Source organism: Carcharodon carcharias, chromosome 23 (assembly GCF_017639515.1).
Source record: "Carcharodon carcharias isolate sCarCar2 chromosome 23, sCarCar2.pri, whole genome shotgun sequence".
NCBI classification, from domain to species: domain Eukaryota; kingdom Metazoa; phylum Chordata; class Chondrichthyes; order Lamniformes; family Lamnidae; genus Carcharodon; species Carcharodon carcharias.
In genome coordinates this window covers 18399124-18413547 of record NC_054489.1, presented here as the reverse complement: position 1 = coordinate 18413547, position 14424 = coordinate 18399124, and the positions used below count along the sequence as shown (strand labels likewise).

The following is a 14424-nucleotide window of genomic DNA, read 5'->3' as shown; positions in this document are numbered from 1 at the left end:
TCCTTATGTCAGCTCTAAATGGCCTACCCCAAATCCTGAAATTGTGACCCCTTGTTCTCGACACCCCCAGCCAGAGGAAACATCATCCCTGCATCCAGTCTGTCCAGCCCTGTCAGAATTTTATATGTTTCAATGAGATCTCCTCTCATTCTTCTAAACTCCAGTGAATACAGACCTAGTTGGCCCAATCTCTCCTCATATGATAATCCTGCCTTCCCAGGAATCAGTTTAGGTGGAACATGAGTTTAAATGGAGAGTAAAACCATTTAGGGTGTAAAACCAGTGTTGCAACTGATCCTATGGGTTTCCTGCTTGGTGAGTTAGGTTATAATAACACCCATTGTTTTTCTTTTTGAAGCTTGAATTTTTAATGATCAACTTTTCCAGCATTTCTTTACAGTTGGAAATGTCAATTCTGGGAATGGAATATTTTCTCCCCAGCTTTCAATTAAGCACTGGGTTCTGTACACAATTAAACGCAGACTAAAATACTCACACTGTGCTCCAGTGTGGCTTTTCATTTAAATGCTAGAAATCCTTTTGACACCTTTGACTTTGGCTGCAAATTAGTGCCAACTTACGTAAATTAATGCCCACCAGGAACTAAGTTGAGTTTTATTTAAAAATTGTACAATTGGCAGAGCAAGATAATTTTTATCCTGAAACCATGGGTTACACTCAAAGTGAGGATGCAGATAAGCAAAGGTATTTTACCTATTATGCTTATGAAACATGACACGTCACATTTTCCTGTAGGTTGTATTTAATAGCTAATTAGACATTTGCATGCAAGTCGTTAAATACAGAAGTCATCTTGCATGCAAATAGTGCTGAAGTTTTTGGTGTTTGCAGAACATGAGAAGGTAGATTTGTCTCCTGGTCAAGTTATGGAAATTCAATCAGTTGACAGAGTTCTGTACCTCGGAACTCTCTTAGCTCATGGCCACTGCAAGGATGGACAAATTGCTAAGGTAAGTCGATTCGGAAGATCTTTCACAGAAGCAAAAAAAAAAGGAATGTCACATTACATTCTGCATTATGTTCTAGAATTAAGTTTAGACAGATTTAGAAACATTCCAAAGGAAGCATTTACTTATTAATGTGCCACTGGGGGAAGGTCACATTTTCACCTTTCTTAATGCAGGAGATATGTGGCCCTTGGGAACAGATGAAAGAGTACAAACTGAGTGAAGAGAGACTGGATTGGGTCTCTTGGTAGCTCAGCAGGTTTAACTTAGTGAGTGGCTGCGAGGTGCAATACCAGAAAGGTTTCAGGTGTGAGTCCCCAATCTGAGCTGAGTTACCCGATTTCAGACAGAGCAGTTGGATATGTCACTACAATTGGGATCAGCAGCCTTATGTCAAAGGAGAAAAATCATCCAGGATTTCTGCTGATGAAGGCTATACAAGCAAAACTGCAAAAGTGAGGGTATGTGATCATTGAGTGAGGACAGTCTTGAGCTTGGCTACGTGCCCTCCATTGGTAGCGGTGTGCTGACAGCTACTATTGTGAAATGGCCTCTTGATCTAACCAGTGTAGGGTGTCTGACATTCATGAAACCATTTCCCAGCAACAGTAAAGGTTTTCAGGATTGGAGGGAAGGAGATTGACCAGGATTATTTTTAAACAGTGTGCACCATAAGAGCATAAACGGGTACCTTCCTAAAACAGCCAGTTACTTACTACCTTATTGTAACTGTTTCACCCACTCTTTTCAATTGCCACTTCTATTTATCTCCATTGAACTCACGTCATAAAAACATCTCCAGTGTTTCTTTAACCAACCAGTCAATATGCAAAATGCTTTCCGTTGTTCCAATAATGCATGTAAATACCTTCACAAACTGAGCTGTATAATTCATTGTAGACATGTTTATTTTTCCACTCTCCAACAAACCAGACGCTGGAGGGTAAAATAATAATAATGGCAAAAATATCACCTCCTTAGACTGTCATTGTTAAGGTAAGGTTATATTTCCACTCTTGCACTGATAGAAAATGACTTCCATGAACAAACTGACGCAAAATGTGGCAGTAGAACAAGGGTAACAGGACACAGTCTGACACACAAGCATATTAAAGCCAAGGAACAGTGAGCTTCCCCCTTCCCACCACAAGGATGCCTTTTCACACTTTTTGAGTTCACACCAGCAGCAGTATAACTCCAGTCCAGAACAAGATTGTGTGGCTAAAGTGCCCAGGTGGTCAGTTCAGCCTTCTGACAACTTTTGAAACTGAATGGAATATTAAATATCTGCTGTGAGAGAGAAGAGCACTCTGCTCATCCATGGAAATATATATGCACTGAAGTCAGTCTTTGCTCGTCAGATTCAGGTAATCATGAATTTTAATAAAGGTCTGCCAACTTTAGGCATCAAATACTGGTCTCAGCTTCTTACCTACAACATAACCTGCTTTTACTTTTCCATCATTTTCAGTTCTGTTACTAGCCTTTATTTATTTGCATAGGTCCTTGGGAGGTTAAAATTTTATAGTCAATGAGACTGATTTAAATTTGGGCAGGAATCTAGACATGTTGAAAAGCGGGGTGGATGATGCCTTACTTTTCCCAAATGAATTTGGAATTTTTCCATTAAATTACAAAGTAGGGTCAAAGTTCAATTCACATCCCATTGAAAACAATGAGACCTGCCATCCTGCACATAACTTGGTCACTAGGCATTACACTGGCAGAGTTGTTACCCAAACCAAGTGTTGCTTTTAGGTCAGGAGGGGTAAGGAGAAAATTTGGGGGGGCTGGGGTGATGAAGGTGAGTGGGAAGTGAGTGTAAATAATAAAAAAAAAGCACTAATTTTATTGTTCACTTGCATGTCTAATTGTCCTCTGCTTTCTTGTATAGATATACCAAGGGCATTGCTTTCACTGTCTACGTTTTGACTTTTTCCCCTGTACCTGACACCTTCCAATCATCAAATGGCCTTGAATTTAATATCAGATATGTGACTTATAAATTTAGTAAATGTTACTGGGGTGTCTGCATGGGCCTCATGTGTATTTAAGCAGGGCTGACGGAGAGGAAACAGCAGACTTGTAGCAATCACAGAAGTGTTGCAGAATGTTGAAATTGGTACCAAACATAGGAAAATTAGTGTTCAGTGGATAACAGGAAGATGCAATCAATCGTTCAGGTGGAACTGCTCAGAAAAGGGCAGCACAAAGTGGGCAGATTCTGGGAGCGGATGAAAATACAGGGGTGCTTGGTTCACACAAGCCCCCATACCTCAGCTGTAGTTAGGGAAAACTTTTTTGTTTTTTATTCATTCACAGGATGAGGGTATCACTGGCTAAACCAGCAGTTATTTCCCATCCCTAACTGCTCTGGAGAAGGTGGTGGTGAGCTGCCTTCTTGAACCACTGCAGTCCATGTGGTGTAGGTACACCAACAGTGCTGTTAGGGAGGGAGTTCCAGGAGCGACAGTGAAGGGATGGCGATATATTTCCAAGTCAGGATGGTGAGTGGCTTGGAGGGGAACTTCCAGGTGGTGATGTTCCAATCTATCTGCTGTCCTTGTCCTTCTAGATGGTAGCGGTCGTGGGTTTGGAAAGTGCTGTCGAAGGAACCTTGGTGAGTTTTGTAGATGGTACATACTGATGCCACTGTATCAATGGTGGAGGAAGTGAATGTTTATGGATGGGGTGCCAATCAAGCAGTTGCTTTGTCCTGGATGGTGTTGAGCTTCTTGAGTGTCGTTCTGGAGCATGTATTCAGTACTATTGCCCGAATACTGTCAAGGCCCGTACCCTTTGCAGTACCCAGTGCCTTCAGCCATTTCTTGATATCACGTGCAGTGAAACAAATTGGCTGAAGACTGGCATCTGTGATGCTGGGGACCTCCAGAGGAGGCTAAGATGGACCATCCACTCAGCACTTCTGGCTGAAGATGGTTGCAAATACTTCAGCCCTTTCTTTTACACTGATGTTCTGGGCAACCCCATCATTGAGGATGGGGATATTTGTGGAACCTTCTCTTCCAGTGAGTTGTTTAATTGTCCACCACCATTCATGACTGGATGTGGCAGGGCTGCAGAGCATAGATCTGATCCGTTGACTGTGGGATTGTTTAGTTATGTCTATTGCATGCTGCTTACCCTGTTTGGCACGTAAGTAGTCCTGAATTGTAGCTTCCACCATGTTGACACCTCAATTTTAGGTATGCCTGGAGCTGCTCCTGGAATGCCCTCCTGCTCTCGTCATTGAACCAGGGTTAATCCCCTGGCTTGGTAGTAATGGTAGAGTGGGGGATAGACAAGCCATGATGTTACGGATTGTGGTTGAGTACAATTCTGCTGCTGATGGCCCACAGCACTTCATAGATGCCTCATCTTGAGGTGCTAGACCTGTTTGAAATCTATCCCATTTAGCATGGTGGTGGTGCCTCACAGCACAATGACGAGTATCCTCAATGTGGAGATGGGACTTTGCCTCCACAAGAACTGTGCTGTGGTCACTCCTACCAATGCTGTCATGGACAGATGCATCTGCAGCAGATAGACTTGTGAGGATGAAGTCAAGTATATTTTTCCCTCTTGTTGGTCCCCTCACCACCTGCCGCAGACCCAGTCTAACAGCTATGTCCTTTAGGACTCAGCCAGCTCGGCCTGCAGTGGTGCGACCGAGCCACCCTTGCTACTGGACACTGAAGTCCCCCACCGAGAGCACATTCTGTGTCCTTGCCACCCTCAGTGCTTCCTCCAAGCTGTGTTCAACATGGAGAAGCATTGACTCATCAGCTGAGGGAGGGTGGTATGTGGTATTCAGCAGGTTTCCATGCCCATGTCTGACCATGCCAAGTTTCATGCCACGAAACTTCACGGGGTCCAGAGTCAATGTTGAGGACTCCCAGGGCAACTCCATCCCAACTGTATACCACTGTGCTGCCATCTCTGCTGGGTCTGACCTGCCGGTGGGACAGGGCATACCCAGGGATGGTGATGCTGGTGTCTGGGACATTGTCTGTAAGATACGATTCCATGAGTGTGACTATGTCAGGCTGCTGCTTGACTAGTCTGTGAGATAGCTCTCCCAATTTTGGCACTAGGTGTTAGTAAGGACTTTGCAGGGTCGACAGGGCTGAGTTTGCCAATGTTGTTTCTGATGCCTAAGTCAATACCGAGTGGTCCGTTCGGTTTCATTCCTTATGGACTTTGTAGTAGTTTGATACAACTAAGTAGCGTGCTAGGCCGTTTAAGTCACATGTAGGTCAGGCCAGGTAAGGTAAGGACAGCAGATTTTCTTCCCTAAAGGGCATTAGTGAACCTGATGGGTTTTTAAGACAATCGACAACGGTTTCACGGTCATCATTCCAGATTTTTATTGAATTCAAATTCCACCATCTACTGTGGTGGGATTTGAACTCAGATCCCCAAGGCATTACCCTGGGTCTCAGGAATACTAGTCTGGTGACAATACCACTATGCTGTCTCCTGCCCCAAGCTCCATAATTTCTACACTCCAAATTTTAGTGTTTTATTGTATGTTAACATTGCAAAGATGGCAATTTTGTAGGTCAGATGTACTTAAAATACTCACGTCATTTTAAGTGAATTATTTACATGTGATTTCACAACCTAATTATCTACCACAGTGATTAAGCTTTTACAAGGAGACCTTAGTACCAATGTATAAAAACACTACTAAATGCCTTAGGGCTTTGAACCCTGTGTTGAAAGTGAACCAAAGTAACATTGAGGTAAACTGAGTAAATGGCCCCAATCTGGCTGGATACCAATATGTTTCAATACATCTCAATGGCTTGCTAAATTAAATAGACGAAAAGGCATGCGTGAGAGAACAGGAAACATAATACGGACTTTACAAAACAAATCAGTAATATAATTACATCTAAATAATTGATCATAATACTCCTTCATGCTAAAAATTGCACATTAGATAAGGACAGTGCAAAATAAAAAGCTACACACTTTGTCAATCAGCTGATAGGCTATTTGCTTCACAACTACTGCAAGTGATCTGACATTGTGATTTGGCTAGCAATGAAAAGGACCACTATTAAATGTGCTAATCTGGTTATTTTTAAAGTTATAAAGTTGAACCGATCCCTTCTAGAAAAGAAATAAAAAGCTGGGCTAAATTAGATGGTTTCAGTTCAACATTGTGGTTTTCAGCACAGAAATATAACTTAAATGGTTGAACCTGGATAGTAAGTAAAACTTGGACATTTTTCCACATTTATGAGATTCTCTATGGGTAGAATATACTGAATGAATGCCAATATTGTATGTTTTTTTATTTCCACAGTGAGTTGTTGACATAACAGTAAGTTACGTGCTGTGTTTTCAATGGGAAATTAATCCATAGAGGACTTCTCGTTAGCAGCTTTCTTAAAACACTCGATATGTGTTTTGTTCTTTAAGCAAATATGATACATGTTTTGCTTTCACATTGAGAAACTGGAATAAACTGGCTGATGGAACCATGTTCTGCTATGGCTGGAGCTGAAATATATTTCTAATGTCACCACCTCGTTAGACATTTAAACTGAAAAGACATGGAGTAGAGTTACATTTTATGACATTAAGTACAAATCAAGCAAACAAATCCATGTTGTTTTGGGTCAATGAATTTCTTCAGTACAGTGAACAAAAAGAAAATATGATTTAAAATCTGGACTAATCGGCACATCATATTAAGCCTTTAAAGTCTGCTTCACCATTCTGCTAGCCATGGTAGCTCTATTTTTTCAATCCCAATTCCCTGTAGATTCAAGTTCAACCATTTGATTTACATCCCTGTGCAAAAACAAACTACATTATTTAACGGAAACCATTTCAGTTAACTTAGCTTCTTATCTATTTTCCAAAAGGGATAATGAGCAGCATCAGTTCAATGTTAATAACTTTAAAAATAACCAGATTATCTTCCTCAACACTCTTACTTCCTGAGTAACTTATCTATTGCCCTTTTGAATACTTTAATTGATTTTGCATAGAAGGTTTCCGTGGGGCATTGTATTCTATTTTCCTATAACTTTTGAAGAAGTATGAAGAGACAATAGGGAGTTTAACTCAGTTAGTGAGTGGAATAAATTGAATATTGCATAGTTTCTTAGTCTATATTTTGTGCATATCACATAAAATGATTTGGTAAAATTAAAACAATGTATAGGTTTATTTCTCTTAATTTAGTATTAATCATGATTATTAACACCAAGGATTCTTCAATGTCTTGCATGAGATAACTTATATAATTTCTCACCCTTGCCCAGCCAAGATACACTTCCTTGACATGAATTTGGTATTAAAGTCATTTCCTAAACAAATGAAACTAATACAAAATCAAAACACTGCAGATGCAGGAAATCTCAAATAAAAACAGAAAATTCTGGAAATATTCAGCAGGTCAGGCAGTATCTGTGGAGAGGGAAACAAGAATTAACGGATAACCTGAAACTTGTTACATCTCCAAATTTTTCTATTTCTGGTAAAAGGTTATTGACCTGGAATGTTAACTGTTTTTCTCACTGCTGATACTGCCTCACCTATTGAATATTTCTAGCATTTTCCTTTTTTATATAACAAATGATACAACTTTGATAACAACATGGCTATTTTTTCCATGTCTCCATGTGATGTCAAAATTGAAGCTGGGCATGGAATGAAAAAGACCAAGTGAGGAACAATCGAGTACAAGAGGGAAGATACGAGTATCTCACAATCGGTTCCAGACACAAGGATAATACCGTAACCCAATGGCAGCATTTGACAAGATAGAGTAAACAGGGAGAAAACTTTCTCAGCCGCCATATCTCCCACCCATGACCACTAACAACAGAATACCCTGATCCTCAAGTGTGTAAGGTACCAGAATATACAGCTATGCTAGCAGACTCACTGTACAATATATATGCTTCGCCAAATGCCACATAAGCTTAATTTACAATAATTGCATCAACATGTAAGTCAGTTTAAACCTCTAACCAAAAGTACCTGGCTCTTCATTCTCACCATTTCATTTAACGATCACCACTCTGTAAGGGTGCATTTATAATGAAATTTTAGAGATACTGTACAAATCCCCTGGAGCTGACAGTGTATAGCCTCAGTGTCACATCAATATAGGTTTAGAAATGCTGGTGGGAGAAAGGTGGAGGTCTCTTGGATCTCGTAGCATCTTTCAATTCCATCAGTAGCTAATTTTAATATGTAGAGGGTGGGCAAGCTCATTGCTGCTCTCTTTAAATATTGTTATTTTACTTGCTAGGGGATGGAGCAGGCCTAGAGCTACAACATTAATGTATCAGTATCATTCTTTCAAAGTGTGAATATTAAGTCAGGTTTTTTTGGCAGGAAATTTCAGGAATAATTTCATTCCTAATTTCAGGATATGCTTTTCAATCGTTCTAGCAGCATAACAGTCCTTGGAGTGTGCGGCACAGTGAAAGATACACAATCCATAGTGCTGTGACCATGCACTGAGGAAATGACTTATTAAGCATCCTTCTGCAAGACAAGTCAGTCATTCAAGTTAGCTGTGGGTCAGTAATACACTCTTGCTTTGGAGTCAGAAGATTTGTGGGTTCAAGTCCCATATAAGGAGCACATGATGCAGGTTGACACTCCAGTGCAGTACTGAGGGAACTATCTTTGAATGAGATTTTAAACCAAGGCCCCATCTGCCCTCTGCAGTGAATGAAAAGATGCCATGGCACTATTCTGAAAGGCAGGAGAGCTATTCCCTGGGCAATATTTATCCTTCAACCCAGCATCACTAAAAACAGATAATCTGCTCATTACCTCACTACCTGTGGGAAATTGCTGTGCGCAATTTGGCTCCCGCATCTCCTGCAGTACAACATTGATAACACTTTAAAAGAACTTTGTTGTCCTGACGTTGTGAAAGATTCTTTGCAGCACTGAAGCATTTCTGAATAACACAATGATAAATGATGGCACAGTGTCCCCAGATTATAAAGTAGGGATTTCAAAGCACCTGTCCCGCCCGCCCCCACTTTACCTGTAACTCGCACCATGCCACTTCCACAGTCGTTTCCGTGTCCAAGCCCTTGTAGACAGTTTTGAAGGACCCTCTGCCCAGCTCGATGTTGAATTTCAGGAACCTGCCATCGGGAGAGGTGTCCACCGCCTTCATCTCCACCTCATTCTCCTCCGGTTCCATCTTACTCTCCTCGGGAAGCTCGGAAACCGAGTCTTTGTGTGGGAGGCGGGGACTGCCATCCTCGGTGTCCGAGCTGTTGGCGGTGGCCGCCGCCGCCGCTTTGAGCAGGGGCTGGGGCGCTGGGCAGCCGGGCGGAGCGCTGGGGGCGCCCGTTCCTGGCCCGCCCTCAGCGGGCGGCGGCGGCGTCGGCGGCGGCGGCTCGCTGTCCGGGGTTAGCTGTGGCCGGAGCGGGCGGCGGAGGAGGAGACCGTCAGCCCCCAGCTCGATCTCGATGGAGCTTTTCCTCTGGAGGCGGGGGTTCCTCCTGCAGTCTCTGGCGGGCGCTCTCCGCCGCCGGTTCTGCATCTTGCTGAGCAGAGGCGAGCGCTCTAGGTCCAAATCCAGCGGCGAGGCGATAACCCCAAAACCAGCCAGGTCCACCTCCGCCTGAGACATTGTCCTGGACATGGAGCCCTCCTTCATTCACTTTTTAAAACTCAGACTCAAACCTTCGCCTGAAGAGCAACTGGAGGCACTTTGGAGTGAATTAAAAACCTGACTTCTCCTCTCTTGTCAAACCGACCTCTTTAACTCAACACCAAAGAAAAGCAAAACCCATGGCATCGTTATTATGGGCTTCTGTTGAAAGTCCCCCCCCCCACCCCCACTTTGCTTAACCTACGCAAACTTTATATCTGCTGCTTAATAAAACAATTCTGCTGCCCAAACTTTTATGTTTCTTCTCTCTCAGGCAGCTCCAGATTGTAAACTGTTGGCCATTTATTCTCCAATTGCAAGAAACAGAAAGGGATCTTAAGGAGTTACTGGGGCTGTGAAGCTGCAGCAAGGACTGGAAAAACACTGCAGCGTCGACTGCACTGGCGCCTGATATTGGTCTCAGGCCGGGGCTGCGCATATAACACCTCCCACAGCGCCCATTGGCTCAGGGGAGTGACACCTGGCGGGGGGAATCAGCCTGACCGACATTGTTTACTCAATTCTCCATCGCGGGGAGATGAAATGTAATTTACTGTCATTTTTTTTCTCTCTCTCTGCTTTCGGACAGCCCTTTAATTTCCCCTTGTTTTCCAAGTGCTGAAAGATCAGGACACAAAGTGCTGAGCGAGGGAAACACGCACGTTCTCAGAAGGCACTCCACCAGAACAGGCATTATCAGAAGGAGCAGGATCCGAATGGACAAGTCCTCCTTTATCGGGCACAACATTCACTCAGCTCATGTCACGGTCTCACACAGTGCCATGGCCTCTTCAATAGAAGCTGCGCTACTATCACCCCAAGGCATACGCCGCCCGAGGGAGGGTTGCTGATGTGTTCGTATCTTCACCCTCTATTGAACAACAGTGCGAGGTAGCGTAAATATTTGCAGGCTGATTGTCAATCTGACAGGCGAATAGTCTCCTTCCATGGCCAAAACCACCTTTATCAGTCCATATTGTAGTCCTTTACTGGGGGGGGTGTATGGGCCTCCATAACCCAACCAATGAGGGGTGGTGGTACCCACATCTGGTATAAAGATGGTAACAGCCACCTATACCAAGATGGGTTTGCACAAATAGTTTTAACTTGTGAGAAAGTAGCTGTCCAGTAATTTTTGATAGGAGTAAGAGTACTGCAGATTGTAATGGAGACCATTGATTTTCCAATTCCAATGGATAGCATTGTGGCAGACAATCCACAAAACAACAAAGAATTAAGAATCTGACAATACAATGAAAATCTGACTTATTCAAACACTAAACCTTGATCACAATTTAGTAAAGTTTTGACTTATAAGGTAACAAGCAGAAAAAGCAAACATGCATGTGTATATGTCAACAAATACCCAGGACCAACCAAAGGGCTTCTAAAACCAAAGGATTGACTTTGGAGTGCAGTTAGCAGTGGGCAAACAGAGTAACAAACTTTAGCAAAGGTAAGTCTCCAGTTAGTCTGCTTTTGGTGGTGGTGTTTTCAGACAGAAATAGTGTTCAGGACAGTAGAACTGCTCCTCTTCTTCAGACAGTACATAGAATGGCACTACCACCATGCTAAATGGAATAGGTTTCGAACAGATCTAGCAACTCAATACTGGGCATCCATGAGGTACTGTAGGCCATCAGCAGCAGCAGAATTGTACTCGAACACAATCTCTAACCTCATGGCCCGGCATATCCCTCACTCTACCATTACCATCAAACCAGGGGATCAACCCTGGTTCAATGAAGAGTGCAGGAGGGCCTGCCAGGAGCAGCACCAGGCATACCTAAAAATGAGCTGTCATCCTGGTGAAGCTATAACACAGGACTACTTGTATGCCAAACAGCATAAGCAGCAAGTGATAGACAGGGCTAAGAGATTCCACAACTAACGGATCAGATCTAAGATCTGCAGTCCTGCCACATACAGTCGTGAATGGTAGTGGACTATTAAACAACTCACTGGTGGAGGAGCCTCCACAAATATCCCCATCCTCAATGATGGCGGAGCCCAGCACATCAGTGTAAAAGATAAGGCTGAAGTATTTGCTACAGTCTTCAGCCAGAAGTGCTGAGTGGATGATCCATCTCGGCCTTCTCTGGAGGTCCCCAGCATCACAGATGCCAATCTTCAGCTAACTGGATTCACTCCACATGATATCAAGAAACAGCTGAAGGCACTGGATATTGCAAAGGCTATGGCCCCTGACAATATTCCGGCACTAGTACTGAAGACTTGTGCTCCAGAGCTTGCCGCGCCCCTAGGCAAGCTGTTCCAGTACAGCTACAACACTGGCATCTACCCAGCCATGTGGAAAATTGCTTAGGTATGTTCTGTACACAAAAAGCAGGACAAATCCAACCTGGCCAGTTACCGCCCCATCAGTTTACTCTCCATCATCAGTAAAGTAATGGAAAGGGTCATCAAGAGTGCTATCAAGTGGCATTTGCTTAGCAGTAACCTGCTCACAAAGGCTCAGTTGGGATTCTGCCAGGACAACTCAGCTCCTGACCCCATTACAGCCTTGGTTCAAACAACAACAAAAAAGCCAAACTCCCGAGGTGAGGTGAGAGTGACTGACCTTGACATCAAGGTAGTATTTGACAGAGTGTTGCATCAATGAGCCATAGCAAAACTGGAGTCAATGGGAATCAGGGGGAAAACTGTCCACTGGTTGGAGTCATACTTAGCACAAAGGAAGATGGTTGTGGTTGTCAGAGGTCAGTCATCTCAGCTCCAGGACATCACTGCATGAGTTCCTCAGGGTAATGTCCTCGGTCCAACCATCTTCAGCTGCTTCATCAATGACCTTCCTTCCATCATTAAGGGCATGAGTGAGGATGTTCGCTGGTGATTGCACAATGTTCAGCATCATTCGTGACTGCTCAGATACTGAAGCAGTCTATATCCAAATGTAGCAAGACCCGGACAATATCCAGGCTTGGGCTGACAAGCGGCAAGTAAGATTTGCACAACACAAGTGTCAGGCAATGACCATCTCCAGCAAGAGAGACTCCCACCATTGCCCCTTGATGTTCAATGGCATTACCATCACTGAATCCCCCACTTTCATCATCCTGGAGGTTACCATTGACCAGAAACTGAACTGGACTAGCCATATAAATGCTCTTGTGGCTACAAGAGCAGGTCAGAGGCTAGGAACCGTGTGATGAGTAATCCACCTCCTGACTCTTCAAATCTTGTCCACTATCCACGAGGCACAAGTCAGGAATGTGATGGAATACTCCCCACTTGCCTGGATGAATGCAGCTCCCACAACACTCAGGAAGCTTGACACCATTCAGGACAAAGCAGCCCACTTGATTGGCACCACATCCACAAACATTCACTCCCTCCACACTGATGCACAGTAGCAGCAGTGTCTACCATCTTCAAGATGCACTGCAAGAATTCACCAAGGCTCCTGGGGCAGCACCCTCCAAACCCATGACCACTATCATCTAGAAGGACAAATGCAGCAAATAGATGGGAACACTGCCACCTAGAAGTTCCCCTTCAAGTCACTCATCATCCTGACTTGGAAATATATCGCCATTCCTTTACTGTCACTGGGTCAAAATCCTGGACCTCCCTTCCTAATGGCACTGTGGGTGTACCCACACCACATGGACTGCAGCAGTTCAAGAAAGCAGCTCACCACCACCTTCTCAAGGGCAACTAGGGCAATAAATGCTGGCCCAGCCAGCGAAGCCCACATCCCATGAATGAATAAAAAGAAAACCGGCATATAAGTGAGTAGTAAGAGTAAGGTGGGTCTATTAGGGGCAAAGAGGAAGATATATGCTTATCACCACCTTCTTCAGTCCTTACCTTACCATAAACATTCCTTTGTCTTGTGTCCATGTCAGCTTTGTCAATCTCTCCTTAGCCCCCACCTGTTGCTGACCTCCATCCAGCTTCATCTGCTCCACCGCCATTAAACAGTATAAATTTAATCACATTTCTAGTTCTCTTTAGCTCTGAAGAAGAGTCGTACAGACTTGAAACATAAACACTGTTTTCCTGTCCACAGATGCTGTCAGACTTACTGAGTTTTATCAGCATTTTCAGTTTTTATTTCAGCTTTCCAGCATCTGCAGTATTTTGTTTTTAAATATGCTTAGAGGGGCAGGCAAGGGATAGAATATTTAATGAGTACTTTGTTTTGGTGTTTAAGAAAGGATGCTGACAAAATGTCGATAGAAGCGGAGATGGTAGAGGTAACAGATGGGGTGAAAATGGATATGCTGAAGGCACTGGAAAGGATAAGTATTCTTATAGTAAATACATCACCCGGTCTGAATTGCTTGCATCCCGGGTTGCTAAAGGAAACGGGAGTGGAGATATTGGAAGAGCTTGCCATAATCTCCCAAACTTACCTGGATACAAGAGAATTGCCAGAGCATTGGAAAGTGGCAAATGTGACACCCTTATTCAAGAAAGGATATAAGGACATTCCCAGTAACTACAGGCCAGTCAGTTTAACATCAGTGGTGGGCAAGGTTTTAGAAACAAAAACAGCGAAAAAAATTAACAGGCACTTGGAGAGGTTTAAATTAACTGAAGAGAGTCAGCACTGATTTATAAAGGCATATTGTACTTGACTAATTTAATTTTTTTGATGAAGTGCAGAAAAGGTTGAAAAAGGGAACACAATTCATATTGTCTATATTTGGATTTTAAGAAAGCATTTGACAAAGTACCGCAAAAAACACTGGTTAACAAAATTGAATCTCATGGAATAGGAGGTTTAGTGTCAGCTTGGTTAAAATATTGCCTAAAGGACAGAAATGATTAAGCTATGGTAAA

General features: G+C 43.2%; 1 protein-coding gene across 2 annotated transcripts in view; it reads right to left on the bottom strand.

Moving 5' to 3' along the window:
• wnk4a (WNK lysine deficient protein kinase 4a) overlaps window positions 1–10465 on the bottom strand; it is a 91556-nt gene extending 81091 nt beyond the window's left edge. Inside the window, exon 1 of one of the 2 annotated variants that reach the window (XM_041217587.1) lies at window positions 8998–10465. In XM_041217587.1, coding sequence (XP_041073521.1) covers window positions 8998–9621 — 624 coding nt within the window. In that variant the 5' untranslated portion in view covers window positions 9622–10465. The remainder of the gene's footprint in view (window positions 1–8997) is intronic. The other variant, XM_041217589.1, reaches the window with a different exon arrangement.
• Between the last annotated feature and the right edge of the window lie 3959 nt (window positions 10466–14424).